Raw genomic sequence first — 16,629 nt, 5'->3', positions numbered from 1 at the left:
CCAAAAAATGCCTTAGCTACATCACAGTAAGACACGGATTTTCAGTATATTAGACTGTTCTTTTGATATGAAAGTAATTATCTCTGTAGTTTATCCAGTTTCCTGATGGTTAAATCTGACTCGATCGCCGAATGACCAGGGCGACGCCATGTTTGTTTATAAGCAGTGAAAGTAGTCTCTTTCCGCATATGACCCCAATGGATATCGTTTTTATCCGTTGGCTTTATCCTGCCGAGAAACCTACCCATTATATGATAAAAAAAGATATTTTCAACTGTTAGTTATTTGAAAAGCATATTGTTGATTTGCATGCCATTTTCTGAATGATTATGTTCAAAGTAGTCAGGGGTGGGGAGAATTTTGTGTCTCCATTCATGATCAGAATACAGTATCTCTGTATTGGTGTCGTTAAACTTCCTAGTACTTGATTTCACATTGTGTCCTCAGGTTAGAAATACATATTGAATGTTCAGTGAAAGGAAAATACAGTATCTTCCTGGATGAAACTGTTTTAGACGGGGACAGACAATGTCTACCTACCTTCACGGTACGCCATCTTGCTCTGTATAAGGTGACACGTGGCAGCCCGACTTTATGCCCAACCAGTCAGGATGACTTCACATGTTCTAGAAACCACTTGATTTCACAATGTGTCGTCATGTCAGAAAGCCATATTGAATGTTCAGTGTAAGGAAAATACAGTATCTCCTATGTGATTATTTCTGGATGAGACTGTTTTAATGTTCTTTTTCTCCAAATATTATTTTTTTTACCCATTGAGAATATACTCACACATGTTTTTAATCACTTTGGGTATTAATTCATTGGGTATAAACATTTTCAAAAATGCCGGAGTTGAATAACATCTCGCAAATCTCGTAACATTGCATGACTAGGGCTCAGTGATTTGAATGTGACCCATTTTCGCATTACCCCTGTTCACTCAAGTGGAGTTTATGTATAAGTGCAGCTCACATGCAATCAGTAAATATAGACCAGGAAGGATATTTGTATATGAAGGCTGAGAAGGTAATTACATCTCTACATGTTACTAGTTGTCGCAGTGTGCATAGATCCGAAAACCAGACCAGAAGCAACAGGTTGGACCGCCGCTTATATATTTTCAAAAGGAGAGTTATTGACCTTTGGAACAAAAAGAACTCCCAGTACGCATGGTATTAGAGTAGTTATATTATTGTTTTTTCTTCTCAATTTTGATAGGATTATGATGATTTATTTTACCCATTTTACTCAAATACGAAGCTTGTCTGGAGCTCTCGTGACCTCGTGATTAGTTTGCCCTTTGTTGAGGAGACAAACCTTCTTTGTTTTGAAGTTTGATTTAGTCACACTGTAGAGTAGACACCTCTTATTTTAGTTTGGAACCCAGTGCTTTGGCTTTTTTTGTGGGCTTATAAGGTGTTTCCGTAGCAAAAAGAACACCTCTTTTTAAGCAATCAGAGTCAAGCATTCTTCAATGTCCCGGTAGAAATAGTACACTCAACACAACTATTGAAGGGTCACCCAGTTAAGGACGATACAATTGAAGGTCTCCTATTTAAACTATATAACTAGACTAACAATCAGTCTAAAGCGCCAGTTGTTAAAGACCCCACTAATGTGAATATTTGTAGCTGTATTAATGAAAATATTTAACCAGGGTAATAAATGCAGCAGCAGGTACACACTGACCACTTTTGTCTCAAGTTTAAGCATTGTATTCATGGTCACAAGATCGTATCACCCGAATACATGTTGTCGGCTAAGGCGCCGATATTACCTGTGCAGGTTGCGTCCCTTGGGCATGCCAGAAACCTATGATTGTGGGTTCGAATCCCGGTTCACCCCGATTATGTTTCTAGGTTTGTCAGCACCATACCCATGCTCGTGGGTTTCACCGAAGTGGTAAACGTCTGAGACCTGCATCACTTGGGGCTTTCCTCCCACATCAAGCTGACATGCCGTGATATAACTGGAATACTGTTAAAAGCGGCGTTAAACCCAACTCACTCACTCATGACACTTTTCACTCGGTTTTTCAAAGATTGTCAAACGGTCTGGATCATATCTCTAAAATTAATAGGTACTCTTCCTTGAAACTGTGAACACACAAAGACCAGGTTGTCAACTGGTGCCTTTTGCTATTCAGGGATTTTTAGAAAAAAAAAAAAAAAAATTCCCATGGCAACAAGTTTGATTTGACCATAGTGGTGTGTACCTGACATAGAAAATCAAAGTTCCGAATCCCAATTCCAGGGTATTGTTTTGATAGCACAATAACTACTCTTGTATATAGACAGACAGATCAGGTAAGTAACACTCAAATGATTTGTTCTTTCAAATTTATGGGGCCCAGGGGGATTTGTCATCTTCTGCTGACTCTTGTTTTTTAAAGACAGGATGGCCAAATACCTGGCACACTAACGATTTACAGATGACAGTCTCAATTGTGGTGCAATGGATGAAAATACTTACGTTTTCACTACTTATTTTCATTACTAATTTTCACTACTAATTAGTGGTATAACAGTTTTTAAAGAAAACACTGAAGGTAGGAATCGATATTTTTTACTTAGTGTGCGACTCTATGATCGATACTTGCATCGACAAGTCTGTCTGTCTGTCTGTTTGTTGTTTAAGATCCGGGGTAGAATCGGTCTTCAGCAACCCATGCTTGCTGTAAAAGGCGACTATGCTTGTCATAAAAGGTGACTATCGGGATCGAGTGGTCAGGCTCACTGACTTGGTTGATTCATGTCACAGATCCTAATTGAATGAATTGATGCCCATGATGTCAATCACTGTATTGTTTGGTCCAGACTCGATTATGTACAGACAGCCATCATATAGCTGTAATATTGCTGAGAGCGGCGTTAAACAACAAACAAACCAACCAACCATCCAACCAACCAACCATTGACGGCGACTATGCTTTTCGGAAGAGTTGACTAACGAGATCAGGATGTCAGGGAAGCTGATTCATGTCATCGATCCCAATTGCGTGAATCGATGCTCATGATGTCAATCACTGGATTGTCTTGTCCAGACTCAACTATTTACAGACCGCAGTCATATAGCTGTAATATTGCTGAGTGCAGCGTTAAACAAACACACACACAAGCAAATCTTACTCTGTGAGTGGTCAAAAGTTTCCCCGAGAGCCTGACTAACCTCCTGCCAGACTGGGAAGGGAGGGAGTTTTGTTTCAGGGGGCAGGGGTGGCCCAGTCGTCTAAGTCGCCGCGATTCGCTGTGCAGAGTTGTGTCTCTTGGGCACACCAGAAACCTATGATTGTGAGTTTGAATCCCAGTTAGCCCTGATTATGTTTCTAGATTTGTCACACAATACCATGCTTGTGGGTTTCACCAAAGTGATAAAGTGAAAAGTCTGAGACCTGCATCACTTTGGTCGGTTACAAGTCTGTAGAAGTAAATGAACTGGTTTTACTTGCTATCTTTATGATCAAGTGATGGGATTCTAACCACAGACCTTCTGATCCGAGGTCGGACACCTTGTCCACCAAAGAGATTAACTCTGCTTGCAAGCTAGGTAAAGATGTCATCTGTGGGATATGGACACCAAGGCCTTGTATGATACATGAGTCATAACATTTATATTTTTTAATATGATCTAAGACCGCCGCCGTGGTCTAGTGGTAGAGCGTCCGCCCGGAGAGCGGCAGGTCCGGGGTTCGATCCCCGGCCGCGTCATACAATTAGACGTTAAAAGATGGTTCTTGTTGTTACCCTGTCTGGCGCTCGGCATTAAGGGGCTAAAATAAGGACTGGTTGGCTCGGAGTCAGTATACTGTGTCTGAGTGGTGTATACATGTTAAACTGCGGCATGGTATCTCAGTGAGCTAGCACTATAAATCGACATCAGTCCGGACTAGTACAAGCAGCCACACACACACACACACACACACACACGTACATGCACATCGCTATATAAGTGCAATAATCTTGGACGCGACGTTAAACCCCATTTCACCTCACCTAATATAATCTAATGATATAGTTATAATCAATTAAAAGTAACCAAACCTTTCTAAACTAGCCACATAAAGAAACTGTGCACGGAGCAAATATATTCTGGATTGAAATACAACACAGCAAGAACAAAATGATGCAGACGCTGTAGCAGCTGAATGATCGGACCATAAGAAAATGTCAACGGGACCTGAACAACATCTGTTACGATGACGTCAGAAGATCAAAATGGAGTAGGGGGTCAAACGACAAAGTCACAAAGTCAATAACGGGTATGACCACCCTGTGTGTGAATCACAGCAGTGCATCGGCGACGCATGGAGTCCACCAAATTGGCATGGAAGGCCTGGGGAATGGCCTGCCATATCCCACTTCAAATCCTGTGCCAAGTCACGGACGTTATCTGGAGGATGTGGAAGACGACGCAGACGGTGCTCCATTTCATCCCACACATGCTCTATTGGGGAGAGATCTGGAGAATTTGCAGGCCATGGCAGTAACATGACATTGTTATGGTGAAGGAAATCCATTGCGACCCTAGCCGTGTGAGGACGAGCGTTGTCCTGTTGAAATGTCAATCCCGGGCCATGACGTTGCCCTGAACAACCACCAAAGGGGTTCGATGCCGTGCTGTTATCCCACCCCAAATCATCACAGAGCCACCTCCAAAACGATTCCTCTCCACAATACAGTTGCGTGTATAACGTTCTCCCAAACGCCTGTAGACACGTTGGCGCCTGTCACTGTGGGAAATGTTGAACCTCGATTCATCTGTAAAGACAACATTTCTCCACCATATTCGAGGTTGGCGAACATGATTTCGACACCATCTTGACGCAATGACTGTATGTCAGGATGGGACGTATGGCAGGGCGTCGTGGTCGAATCCCATACTGACGTAAACGATTCCTGACAGTGTTGGGATGGATACGGCGCAGTCCAGGAATTGTCTGGGACGTCGTTACTGCCGTTTGGAACTTGTGTCGGAGATGTGTAACGCGAATCCATCTGTCCTGTCTTGGCGTCGTTACTCGGGGACGTCCTGAATGTGGGTGGTCTGCAACGTCATTTGTGTTCTGATAACGCCTCACCAATGCTGATATCGTGTTACGATGGCATTGGAAATGTGTTGCCACCTGTTGTTGCCTCATTCCCGCTCGGATCATTCCAATGGCTTCATGAAGCTGTGCAGCTGTCAATCTTGGCATGATTTGCTTGTGATATGCTTGTGTCTGCGCCTGAGAAGTTTTGAATTTTTGAATGACCACAGATCATGCTTTCCAAAGTGACAGCGAATTTTGAGTTGCACATGCTGTGTACAGCTGCACAGGATGCACGTGCAGTAACACATTGCACGTCCATAGGCCCCCATCAATGACAGTCATATCGCATGGCACGTGCATGAGCGTTTGAATGTCTCCAATAATTGCTGTGTTCAAACCTATATTTCATATGTGGACGGTGTGCCCTTATATCTATATTTTTTTCCGTGCACAGTTTCTTTATGTGGCTAGTATATATATTCATTTAAAACCTCTGCCAAAAGCAGAGTTACCCCGGTAATTGTTCTCTGACTATATCATAAGCATGTGTATTTAAATCACTATGAAATAGTGATGACATCAGGTGTTTGCAAGAACTGTCCTGTCTCATGATGGCACCCATCACAAACACACGCAAAGGCAGGTCAACTCTTCACCTGAAAAACATATGGTACAAGTCAAAATAGGGAATTGTGTCAGATATCACTTTTGTTACATATACAACAAATTTGGAATTTCCTCCACATGTCTACCATAAAGCAAATTATTCTGGTTATTGTTAGTAACATAATTTCCTTAAATTAAGAAATGATAATCCAGTTGACTTAAAATAAACAAAATAGCAATATTTGTTTGTTTGTTATTTATAGCCACACTCAGTAATACTCCAGCTGTGTGATGGCAGTCTGTAAATAATTGAGTCTGGACCAGACAATACAGTGATTTTATTAACTGCATCTATGCTGTCAAGTATTGACACACTCATCAATGGTCAAGTATCAATACTTGGCTTAAAGTGAGTGTGTGAGTGAGTGAGTTGGGTTTTACGCTGGTTTTAACAGTATTCCAGTTATAGCACGGCGTGTGAGCTTAATGTGCGAGGAAACCCCGAAGTGATGCAGGTCTCTGACTCTTACCACTTTGGTGAAACCGACGAGCACGGGTATGGTGCTGACAAATCTAGAAACATAATTGGGGCGAACCGGGATTCGAACCCACAATCATAGGTTTCTGGCGTGCCCAACGGACGCAACTCTGCACAACAAATCGCAGCGCCGTAGACGACTGGGCCACCCGTGCCCCGTAAATAATTGAGTCTGGACCAGACAAAACCGTGATTTTATCCACGCTGTCGGAATAATGACACACACTCATCAATGGTCAAGTATCTGGAAGAACTTCAGTTTCCATCAAATTACTGTTAAATGATGTCAGGCAATGGTGAATTAGGACCCCAGTCATGCAGAGTTGCCTCCCTTAGGTGTGCCAGAATGATATTCTTTTTAAATCCCAGATTCACCTGATTATGTTTCACTTCAGTCCAGACCCTGGAGAATAAATTGAAAAAGGAGTCCAACTCAAGTCTAGAATGACTTTGCAAGTCTAGATTTCCGCAGCTTGAAATTGAGCCTTGTTCGGGGCTTCATTTGGATGAGAGTTGACTGAACCTCTATGTTATGTGTTTCAGCCAGGATGAGGCCCAGAAGATCGACCAGGAGCTGTTTGAGGACTACTCCTTCAGCGTGGAACAGCTGATGGAGCTGGCCGGGTACAGCTGCGCCGTCGCCATCGCCAGGGTCAGTCAGGCATCAGTCACGAGTCACCAGTTTTTGTTGTTGAAAAAAACATAGCCATGGAAAACTGCAAAATGATTTATGTTATTGTTTTGTTACTTCAAAAAAACACAAGGTGAAAAACTTTCCAACTTGTCTCAAATGGGTGAGGAGAATTTATAAATATGTGACCTTGAAAACTGGAAAATGATAATTTTAAAACTTGTTAGCTCACCTGAATGAAAGACAAGTGACCTCATGTCTTAGCCTGGTGGTTGGAAGCCCTTGAGGTTATCTGTAAACATATTCTCAAACACCACAGAACAGGTGCTTGTCCAAAACATGACAGCACAATTTGGTCTCGAGGTTTTAGGACAACAGTATGTTGTATATATCTACAGAGTGTGTCTTGTTGCAGTGTTTCCCAATAGACAACATGTCCAAGGACAACGGTGCAGTGCTGGTGTGTTGTATATATCTACAGAGTGTGTCTTGTTGCAGTGTTTCCCAATAGACAACATGTCCAAGGACAACGGTGCAGTGCTGGTGTGTTGTATATATCTACAGAGTGTGTCTTGTTGCAGTGTTTCCCAATAGACAACATGTCCAAGGACAACGGTGCAGTGCTGGTGTGTTGTATATATCTACAGAGTGTGTCTTGTTGCAGTGTATCTACAGAGTGTCTTGTTGTGTATATCTACAGAGTGTGTCTTGTTGCAGTGTTTCCCAATAGACAACATGTCCAAGGACAACGGTGCAGTGCTGGTGTGTTGTATATATATCTACAGAGTGTGTCTTGTTGCAGTGTTTCCCAATAGACAACATGTCCAAGGACAACGGTGCAGTGCTGGTATGTTGTATATATATCTACAGAGTGTGTCTTGTTGCAGTGTTTCCCAATAGACAACATGTCCAAGGACAACGGTGCAGTGCTGGTGTGTTGTATATATATCTACAGAGTGTGTCTTGTTGCAGTGTTTCCCAATAGACAACATGTCCAAGGACAACGGTGCAGTGCTGGTGTGTTGTATATATCTACAGAGTGTGTCTTGTTGCAGTGTTTCCCAATAGACAACATGTCCAAGGACAACGGTGCAGTGCTGGTGTGTTGTATATATCTACAGAGTGTGTCTTGTTGCAGTGTTTCCCAATAGACAACATGTCCAAGGACAACGGTGCAGTGCTGGTGTGTTGTATATATCTACAGAGTGTGTCTTGTTGCAGTGTTTCCCAATAGACAACATGTCCAAGGACAACGGTGCAGTGCTGGTGTGTTGTGTATATCTACAGAGTGTGTCTTGTTGCAGTGTTTCCCAATAGACAACATGTCCAAGGACAACGGTGCAGTGCTGGTGTGTTGTATATATCTACAGAGTGTGTCTTGTTGCAGTGTTTCCCAATAGACAACATGTCCAAGGACAACGGTGCAGTGCTGGTGTGTTGTATATATCTACAGAGAGTGTCTTGTTGCAGTGTTTCCCAATAGACAACATGTCCAAGGACAACGGTGCAGTGCTGGTGTGTTGTATATATCTACAGAGTGTGTCTTGTTGCAGTGTTTCCCAATAGACAACATGTCCAAGGACAACGGTGCAGTGCTGGTGTGTTGTGGGCCTGGCAACAATGGTGGGGACGGCCTTGTCTGTGCCAGACATCTCAAACTATTTGTGAGTCACAATTCAAACCTTTTTTAGTGCACCTGTTAAATGGATAGTCTCAATGTGCATCTGTTAAATGGATAGTCTCAATGTGCACCTGTCAAATGGATAGTCTCAATGTGCACCTGTTAAATTGAAAGTCTCAATGTGCACCTGTTAAATGGATAGTCTCAATGTGCATCTGTTAAATTGAAAGTCTCAATGTGCACCTGTTAAATGGATAGTCTCAATGTGCATCTGTTAAATTGAAAGTCTCAATGTGCACCTGTTAGATGGAAAGTCTCTATCTGCACCTGTTAGATGGATAGTCTCAATGTGCACCTGTTAGATGGATAGTCTCAATGTGCACCTGTTAAATGGATAGTCTCAATGTGAACCTGTTAAATAGATGGTCTCAATGTGCACCTGTTAGATGGAAAGTCTCTATCTGCACCTGTTAGATGGATAGTCTCAATGTGCACCTGTTAGATGGATAGTCTCAATGTGCACCTGTTAAATGGATAGACTCAATGTGCACCTGTTAAATTGAAAGTCTCAATGTGCACCTGTTAAATGGATAGTCTCAATGTGGACCTGTTAAATGGATAGTCTCAATGTGCACCTGTTAAATGGATAGTCTCAATGTGCATCTGTTAAATTGAAAGTCTCAATGTGCACCTGTTAAATGGATAGTCTCAATGTGCATCTGTTAAATTGAAAGTCTCAATGTGCACCTGTTAAATGGATAGTCTCAATGTGCACCTGTTAAAAGGATAGTCTCAATTTGTGCCTGTTAAATGGATAGTCTCAATGTGCACCTGTTAAATGGAAAGTCTCTATCTGCACCTGTTAAATGGATAGTCTCAATGTGCACCTGTTAAATTGAAAGTCTCAATGTGCACCTGTTAAATGGATAGTCTCAATGTGCATCTGTTAAATTGAAATACTCAATGTGCACCTGTTAAATGGATAGTCTCAATGTGCACCTGTTAAATGGATAGTCTCAATGTGCACCTGTTAAATGTATTGTCTCTTTGGACCCCCCCCCCCCCCCCCCCCCCCCCCCCCGCCGTCTTGAGCTCAGTTCACTTTTTCCCTTTACTTGTACTTTCTGGTTTTTCACCAAAAAACTATTACTTTCACAGACAATTACTGGTTGTATTTACTAGCCCAGCATTAATATTGTTGAAAAAACTACACAATTCAAGAAAGCGTAACACAACTGGGTTTTCTCATAACATTACACCCCTGTGGAGATCCAGGTTAGATTATGTCTTCAGCAACCCATGCTTGTTGTAACTAACGGGATCGGGTTGTCAGACTAGCTGATTTAGGTGACGCATGTCATCGTATCCCATTTGCACAGATCGATGCTCATGATGTCAATCACAAGATTGTCTGGTCCAGACTGGATTATTTAATGTCATAGCCTATATATTGTCGACTGCAACGTTAACCAGCAAGCAAATTAATTTTAATCAACACTCAATATCACCCTCTCACCAACTCCATACTCTGACTTGCAGGGCTTCAAGCCTTCCATCTTCTACCCGAAGCAGCCCAACAAGCCCCTGTTTGAGAGCCTGCGCCGCCAGTGTGAGGGGATGGACATGCCCTTCTTGTCCTTCTTCCCCTCCGACCCCCAGCTCATCAAAGACTCCTATAACCTCATCGTAGATGCGCTGTTCGGATTCAGCTTCAAGGGACCTGCCCGCCCTGAGTTTGCCTCCATCTTGGAGAAGCTGAAGAAGATACAAGACGATGTCCACATCTGCAGCATTGATGTCCCTTCAGGTAAATAGTAGGGCTGGGACAATACACTAATTGATGTACCTTCAGGTAAATAGTAGTGCTGGGACAGTACACTAATTGATGTCCCTTCAGGTAAATAGTAGGGCTGGGACGGTACACTGATTGATGTCCCTTCAGGTAAATAGTACGGCTGGGACGATACACCAACTGTGAGATCCAATACATATCACGATACACTAACTGATGTACCTTGATGGAGTTCCTGGTTTAGAGCTGGTCCAAGTATTGATGTACCTTCAGGTAACATAGTGTGGAGAGTCTAGGTTAGAGCTGGTCCAAGTATTGATGTACCTTCAGCTAACATAGTCTGTGGAGAGTCTGGGTTATAGCTGGTCCAAGTATTGATGTACCTTCAGGTAACATAGTCTGTGGAGAGTCTGTGTTAGAGCTGGTCCAAGTATTGATGTACCTTCAGGTAACATAGTCTGTTGGGTGTCTGGGTTAGAGCTGGTCCAAGTATTGATGTACCTTCAGGTAACATAGTCTGTGGAGATTCTGGGTTAGAGCTGGTCCAAGTATTGATGTACCTTCAGGTAACATAGTGTGGAGAGTCTGGGTTAGAGCTGGTCCAAGTATTGATGTACCTTCAGCTAACATAGTCTGTGGAGAGTCTGGGTTATAGCTGGTCCAAGTATTGATGTACCTTCAGGTAACATAGTCTGTGGAGAGTCTGTGTTAGAGCTGGTCCAAGTATTGATGTACCTTCAGGTAACATAGTCTGTTGGGTGTCTGGGTTAGAGCTGGTCCAAGTATTGATGTACCTTCAGGTAACATAGTCTGTGGAGATTCTGGGTTAGAGCTGGTCCAAGTATTGATGTACCTTCAGGTAACATAGTCTGTGGAGAGTCTGGGTTAGAGCTGGTCCAAGTATTGATGTACCTTCAGGTAACATAGTCTGTGGAGAGTCTGGGTTAGAGCCGGTCCAAGTATTGATGTACCTTCAGGTAACATAGTCTGTGGCGAGTCTGGGTTAGAGCTGGTCCAAGTATTGATGTACCTTCAGGTAACATAGTCTGTGGAGAATCTGGTTTAGAGCTGGTCCAAGTATTGATGTACCTTCAGGTAACATAGTCTGTGGAGAGTCTGGGTCAGAGCTGGTCCAAGTATTGATGTACCTTCAGATAACATAGTCTGTGGAGAGTCTGGGTTAGAGCTGGTCCAAGTATTGATGTACCTTCAGGTAACATAGTCTGTGGAGAGTCTGGGTTAGAGCTGGTCCAAGTATTGATGTACCTTCAGGTAACATAGTCTGTGGAGAGTCTGGGTTAGAGCTGGTCCAAGTATTGATGTACCTTCAGCTAACATGGTCTGTGGAGAGTCTGTGTTAGAGCTGGTCCAAGTATTGATGTACCTTCAGGTAACATAGTCTGTGGAGAGTCTGGGTTAGAGTTGGTCCAAGTATTGATGTACCTTCAGGTAACATAGTCTGTGAAGAGTCTGGGTTAGAGCTGGTCCAAGTATTGATGTACCTTCAGGTAACATAGTCTGTGGAGAGTCTGGGTTAGAGCTGGTCCAAGTATTGATGTACCTTCAGGTAACATGGTCTGTGGAGAGTCTGGGTTAGAGCTGGTCCAAGTATTGATGTACCTTCAGGTAACATAGTCTGTGGAGAGTCTGGGTTAGAACTGGTCCAAGTATTGATGTACCTTCAGGTAACATAGTGTGGAGAGTCTGGGTAAGAGCTGGTCCAAGTATTGATGTACCTTCAGGTAACATAGTCTGTGGAGAGTCTGTGTTAGAGCTGGTCCAAGTATTGATGAACCTTCAGGTAACATAGTCTGTGGAGAGTCTAGGTTAGAGCTGGTCCAAGTATTGATTTACCTTCAGGTAACATAGTCTGTGGAGAGTCGGGGTTAGAGCTGGTCCAAGTATTGATGTACCTTCAGTTAACATAGTCTGTGGAGAGTCAGGGTTAGAGCTGGTCCAAGTATTGATGTACCTTCAGGTAACATAGTCTGTTGGGTGTCTGGGTTAGAGCTGGTCCAAGTATTGATGTACCTTCAGGTAACATAGTCTGTGGAGAGTCTGGGTTAGAGCTGGTCCAAGTATTGATGTACCTTCAGCTAACATAGTCTGTGGGCAGTCTGGGTAAGAGCTGGTCCAAGTATTGATGTACCTTCAGCTAACATAGTCTGTGGGAAGTCTGGGTTAGAGCTGGTCCAAGTATTGATGTACCTTCCGGTAACATAGTCTGTAGAGAGTCTGGGTTAGAGCTGGTCCAAGTATTGATGTACCTTCAGGTAACATAGTCTGTGGAGAGTCTGGGTTAGAGCTGGTCCAAGTATTGATGTACCTTTAGGTAACATAGTCTGTGGAGAGTCTGTGTTAGAGCTGGTCCAAGTATTGATGTACCTCCAGGTAACATAGTCTGTGGAGAGTCTGTGTTAGAGCTGGTCCAAGTATTGATGTACCTTCAGGTAACATAGTCTGTGGAGAGTCTGGGTTAGAGCTGGTCCAAGTATTGATGTACCTTTAGGTAACACAGTCTGTGGAGAGTCTGTGTTAGAGCTGGTCCAAGTATTGATGTACCTCCAGGTAACATAGTCTGTGGAGAGTCTGGGTTAGAGCTGGTCCAAGTATTGATGTACCTTCAGGTAACATAGTCTGTGGAGAGTCTGGTTTAGAGCTGGTCCAAGTATTGATGTACCTTCAGATAACATAGTCTGTGGGAAGTCTGGGTTAGAGCCGGTCCAAGTATTGATGTACCTTCAGGTAACATAGTCTGTGGCGAGTCTGGGTTAGAGCTGGTCCAAGTATTGATGTACCTTCAGGTAACATAGTCTGTGGAGAGTCTGGGTCAGAGCTGGTCCAAGTATTGATGTACCTTCAGATAACATAGTCTGTGGAGAGTCTGGGTCAGAGCTGGTCCAAGTATTGATGTACCTTCAGGTAACATAGTCTGTGGAGAGTCTGGGTTAGAGCTGGTCCAAGTATTGATGTACCCTCAGGTAACATAGTGTGGAGAGTCTGGGTTAGAGCTGGTCCAAGTATTGATGTACCTTCAGCTAACATAGTCTGTGGAGAGTCTGGGTTATAGCTGGTCCAAGTATTGATGTACCTTCAGGTAACATAGTCTGTGGAGAGTCTGTGTTAGAGCTGGTCCAAGTATTGATGTACCTTCAGGTAACATAGTCTGTTGGGTGTCTGGGTTAGAGCTGGTCCAAGTATTGATGTACCTTCAGGTAACATAGTCTGTGGAGATTCTGGGTTAGAGCTGGTCCAAGTATTGATGTACCTTCAGGTAACATAGTCTGTGGAGAGTCTGGGTTAGAGCCTGTCCAAGTATTGATGTACCTTCAGGTAACATAGTCTGTGGAGAGTCTGGGTTAGAGCTGGTCCAAGTATTGATGTACCTTCAGTTAACATAGTCTGTGGAGAGTCTGGGTTAGAGCTGGTCCAAGTATTGATGTACCTTCAGGTAACATAGTCTGTTGGGTGTCTGGGTTAGAGCTGGTCCAAGTATTGATGTACCTTCAGGTAACATAGTCTGTGGAGAGTCTGGGTTAGAGCTGGTCCAAGTATTGATGTACCTTCAGCTAACATAGTCTGTGGGCAGTCTGGGTAAGAGCTGGTCCAAGTATTTATGTACCTTCAGCTAACATAGTCTGTGGGAAGTCTGGGTTAGAGCTGGTCCAAGTATTGATGTACCTTCCGGTAACATAGTCTGTAGAGAGTCTGGGTTAGAGCTGGTCCAAGTATTGATGTACCTTCAGGTAACATAGTCTGTGGAGAGTCTGGGTTAGAGCTGGTCCAAGTATTGATGTACCTTTAGGTAACATAGTCTGTGGAGAGTCTGTGTTAGAGCTGGTCCAAGTATTGATGTACCTCCAGGTAACATAGTCTGTGGAGAGTCTGGGTTAGAGCTGGTCCAAGTATTGATGTACCTTCAGGTAACATAGTCTGTGGAGAGTCTGGGTTAGAGCTGGTCCAAGTATTGATGTACCTTTAGGAAACACAGTCTGTGGAGAGTCTGTGTTAGAGCTGGTCCAAGTATTGATGTACCTCCAGGTAACATAGTCTGTGGAGAGTCTGGGTTAGAGCTGGTCCAAGTATTGATGTACCTTCAGGTAACATAGTCTGTGGAGATTCTGGGTTAGAGCTGGTCCAAGTATTTATGTACCTTCAGGTAACATAGTCTGTGGAGAGTCTGGGTTAGAGCCTGTCCAAGTATTGATGTACCTTCAGGTAACATAGTCTGTGGAGAGTCTGGGTTAGAGCTGGTCCAAGTATTGATGTACCTTCAGGTAACATAGTCTGTGGAGAGTCTGGGTTAGAGCTGGTCCAAGTATTGATGTACCTTCAGCTAACATGGTCTGTGGAGAGTCTGTGTTAGAGCTGGTCCAAGTATTGATGTACCTTCAGGTAACATAGTCTGTGGAGAGTCTGGGTTAGAGTTGGTCCAAGTATTGATGTACCTTCAGGTAACATAGTCTGTGAAGAGTCTGGGTTAGAGCTGGTCCAAGTATTGATGTACCTTCAGGTAACATAGTCTGTGGAGAGTCTGGGTTAGAGCTGGTCCAAGTATTGATGTACCTTCAGGTAACATGGTCTGTGGAGAGTCTGGGTTAGAGCTGGTCCAAGTATTGATGTACCTTCAGGTAACATAGTCTGTGGAGAGTCTGGGTTAGAACTGGTCCAAGTATTGATGTACCTTCAGGTAACATAGTGTGGAGAGTCTGGGTAAGAGCTGGTCCAAGTATTGATGTACCTTCAGGTAACATAGTCTGTGGAGAGTCTAGGTTAGAGCTGGTCCAAGTATTGATTTACCTTCAGGTAACATAGTCTGTGGGGAGTCGGGGTTAGAGCTGGTCCAAGTATTGATGTACCTTCAGGTAACATAGTCTGTGGAGAGTCTGGGTTAGAGCTGGTCCAAGTATTGATGTACCTTCAGGTAACATAGTCTGTGGAGAGTCTGGGTTAGAGCTGGTCCAAGTATTGATGTACCTTCAGGTAACATAGTCTGTGGAGAGTCTGGGTTAGAGCTGGTCCAAGTATTGATGTACCTTCAGCTAACATGGTCTGTGGAGAGTCTGTGTTAGAGCTGGTCCAAGTATTGATGTACCTTCAGGTAACATAGTCTGTGGAGAGTCTGGGTTAGAGTTGGTCCAAGTATTGATGTACCTTCAGGTAACATAGTCTGTGAAGAGTCTGGGTTAGAGCTGGTCCAAGTATTGATGTACCTTCAGGTAACATAGTCTGTGGAGAGTCTGGGTTAGAGCTGGTCCAAGTATTGATGTACCTTCAGGTAACATGGTCTGTGGAGAGTCTGGGTTAGAGCTGGTCCAAGTATTGATGTACCTTCAGGTAACATAGTCTGTGGAGAGTCTGGGTTAGAACTGGTCCAAGTATTGATGTACCTTCAGGTAACATAGTGTGGAGAGTCTGGGTAAGAGCTGGTCCAAGTATTGATGTACCTTCAGGTAACATAGTCTGTGGAGAGTCTGTGTTAGAGCTGGTCCAAGTATTGATGAACCTTCAGGTAACATAGTCTGTGGAGAGTCTAGGTTAGAGCTGGTCCAAGTATTGATTTACCTTCAGGTAACATAGTCTGTGGAGAGTCGGGGTTAGAGCTGGTCCAAGTATTGATGTACCTTCAGTTAACATAGTCTGTGGAGAGTCTGGGTTAGAGCTGGTCCAAGTATTGATGTACCTTCAGGTAACATAGTCTGTTGGGTGTCTGGGTTAGAGCTGGTCCAAGTATTGATGTACCTTCAGGTAACATAGTCTGTGGAGAGTCTGGGTTAGAGCTGGTCCAAGTATTGATGTACCTTCAGCTAACATAGTCTGTGGGCAGTCTGGGTAAGAGCTGGTCCAAGTATTGATGTACCTTCAGCTAACATAGTCTGTGGGAAGTCTGGGTTAGAGCTGGTCCAAGTATTGATGTACCTTCCGGTAACATAGTCTGTAGAGAGTCTGGGTTAGAGCTGGTCCAAGTATTGATGTACCTTCAGGTAACATAGTCTGTGGAGAGTCTGGGTTAGAGCTGGTCCAAGTATTGATGTACCTTTAGGTAACATAGTCTGTGGAGAGTCTGTGTTAGAGCTGGTCCAAGTATTGATGTACCTCCAGGTAACATAGTCTGTGGAGAGTCTGTGTTAGAGCTGGTCCAAGTATTGATGTACCTTCAGGTAACATAGTCTGTGGAGAGTCTGGGTTAGAGCTGGTCCAAGTATTGATGTACCTTTAGGTAACACAGTCTGTGGAGAGTCTGTGTTAGAGCTGGTCCAAGTATTGATGTACCTCCAGGTAACATAGTCTGTGGAGAGTCTGGGTTAGAGCTGGTCCAAGTATTGATGTACCTTCAGGTAACATAGTCTGTGGAGAGTCTGGTTTAGAGCTGGTCCAAGTATTGATGTACCTTCAGATAACATAGTCT

The 16,629-nt window shown here is 43.6% G+C and overlaps 1 protein-coding gene across 5 annotated transcripts in view; it reads left to right on the top strand.

The window, feature by feature from the left end:
* Nucleotides 1-16,629, top strand: part of LOC125379342 (NAD(P)H-hydrate epimerase-like) — a 62,537-nt gene that overhangs the window by 34,156 nt on the left and 11,752 nt on the right. Inside the window, exons 1-4 of one of the 5 annotated variants that reach the window (XM_048395725.1) lie at nucleotides 944-1,029; nucleotides 6,720-6,828; nucleotides 8,361-8,471; nucleotides 9,968-10,235. In XM_048395725.1, the coding sequence (XP_048251682.1) occupies nucleotides 6,787-6,828; nucleotides 8,361-8,471; nucleotides 9,968-10,235 (421 nt within the window). In that variant the 5' untranslated portion in view covers nucleotides 944-1,029; nucleotides 6,720-6,786. The other 4 variants (XM_048395726.1, XM_048395727.1, XM_048395724.1 and 1 more) reach the window with 4 other exon arrangements.

This window comes from Haliotis rufescens, unplaced genomic scaffold, assembly GCF_023055435.1.
Source record: "Haliotis rufescens isolate VD_foot unplaced genomic scaffold, xgHalRufe1.0.p SCAF_14, whole genome shotgun sequence".
Lineage (NCBI taxonomy): Eukaryota > Metazoa > Mollusca > Gastropoda > Lepetellida > Haliotidae > Haliotis > Haliotis rufescens.
Note: the sequence above shows the minus strand (reverse complement) of the source record. Positions and strands in the feature narration are given on the sequence as shown.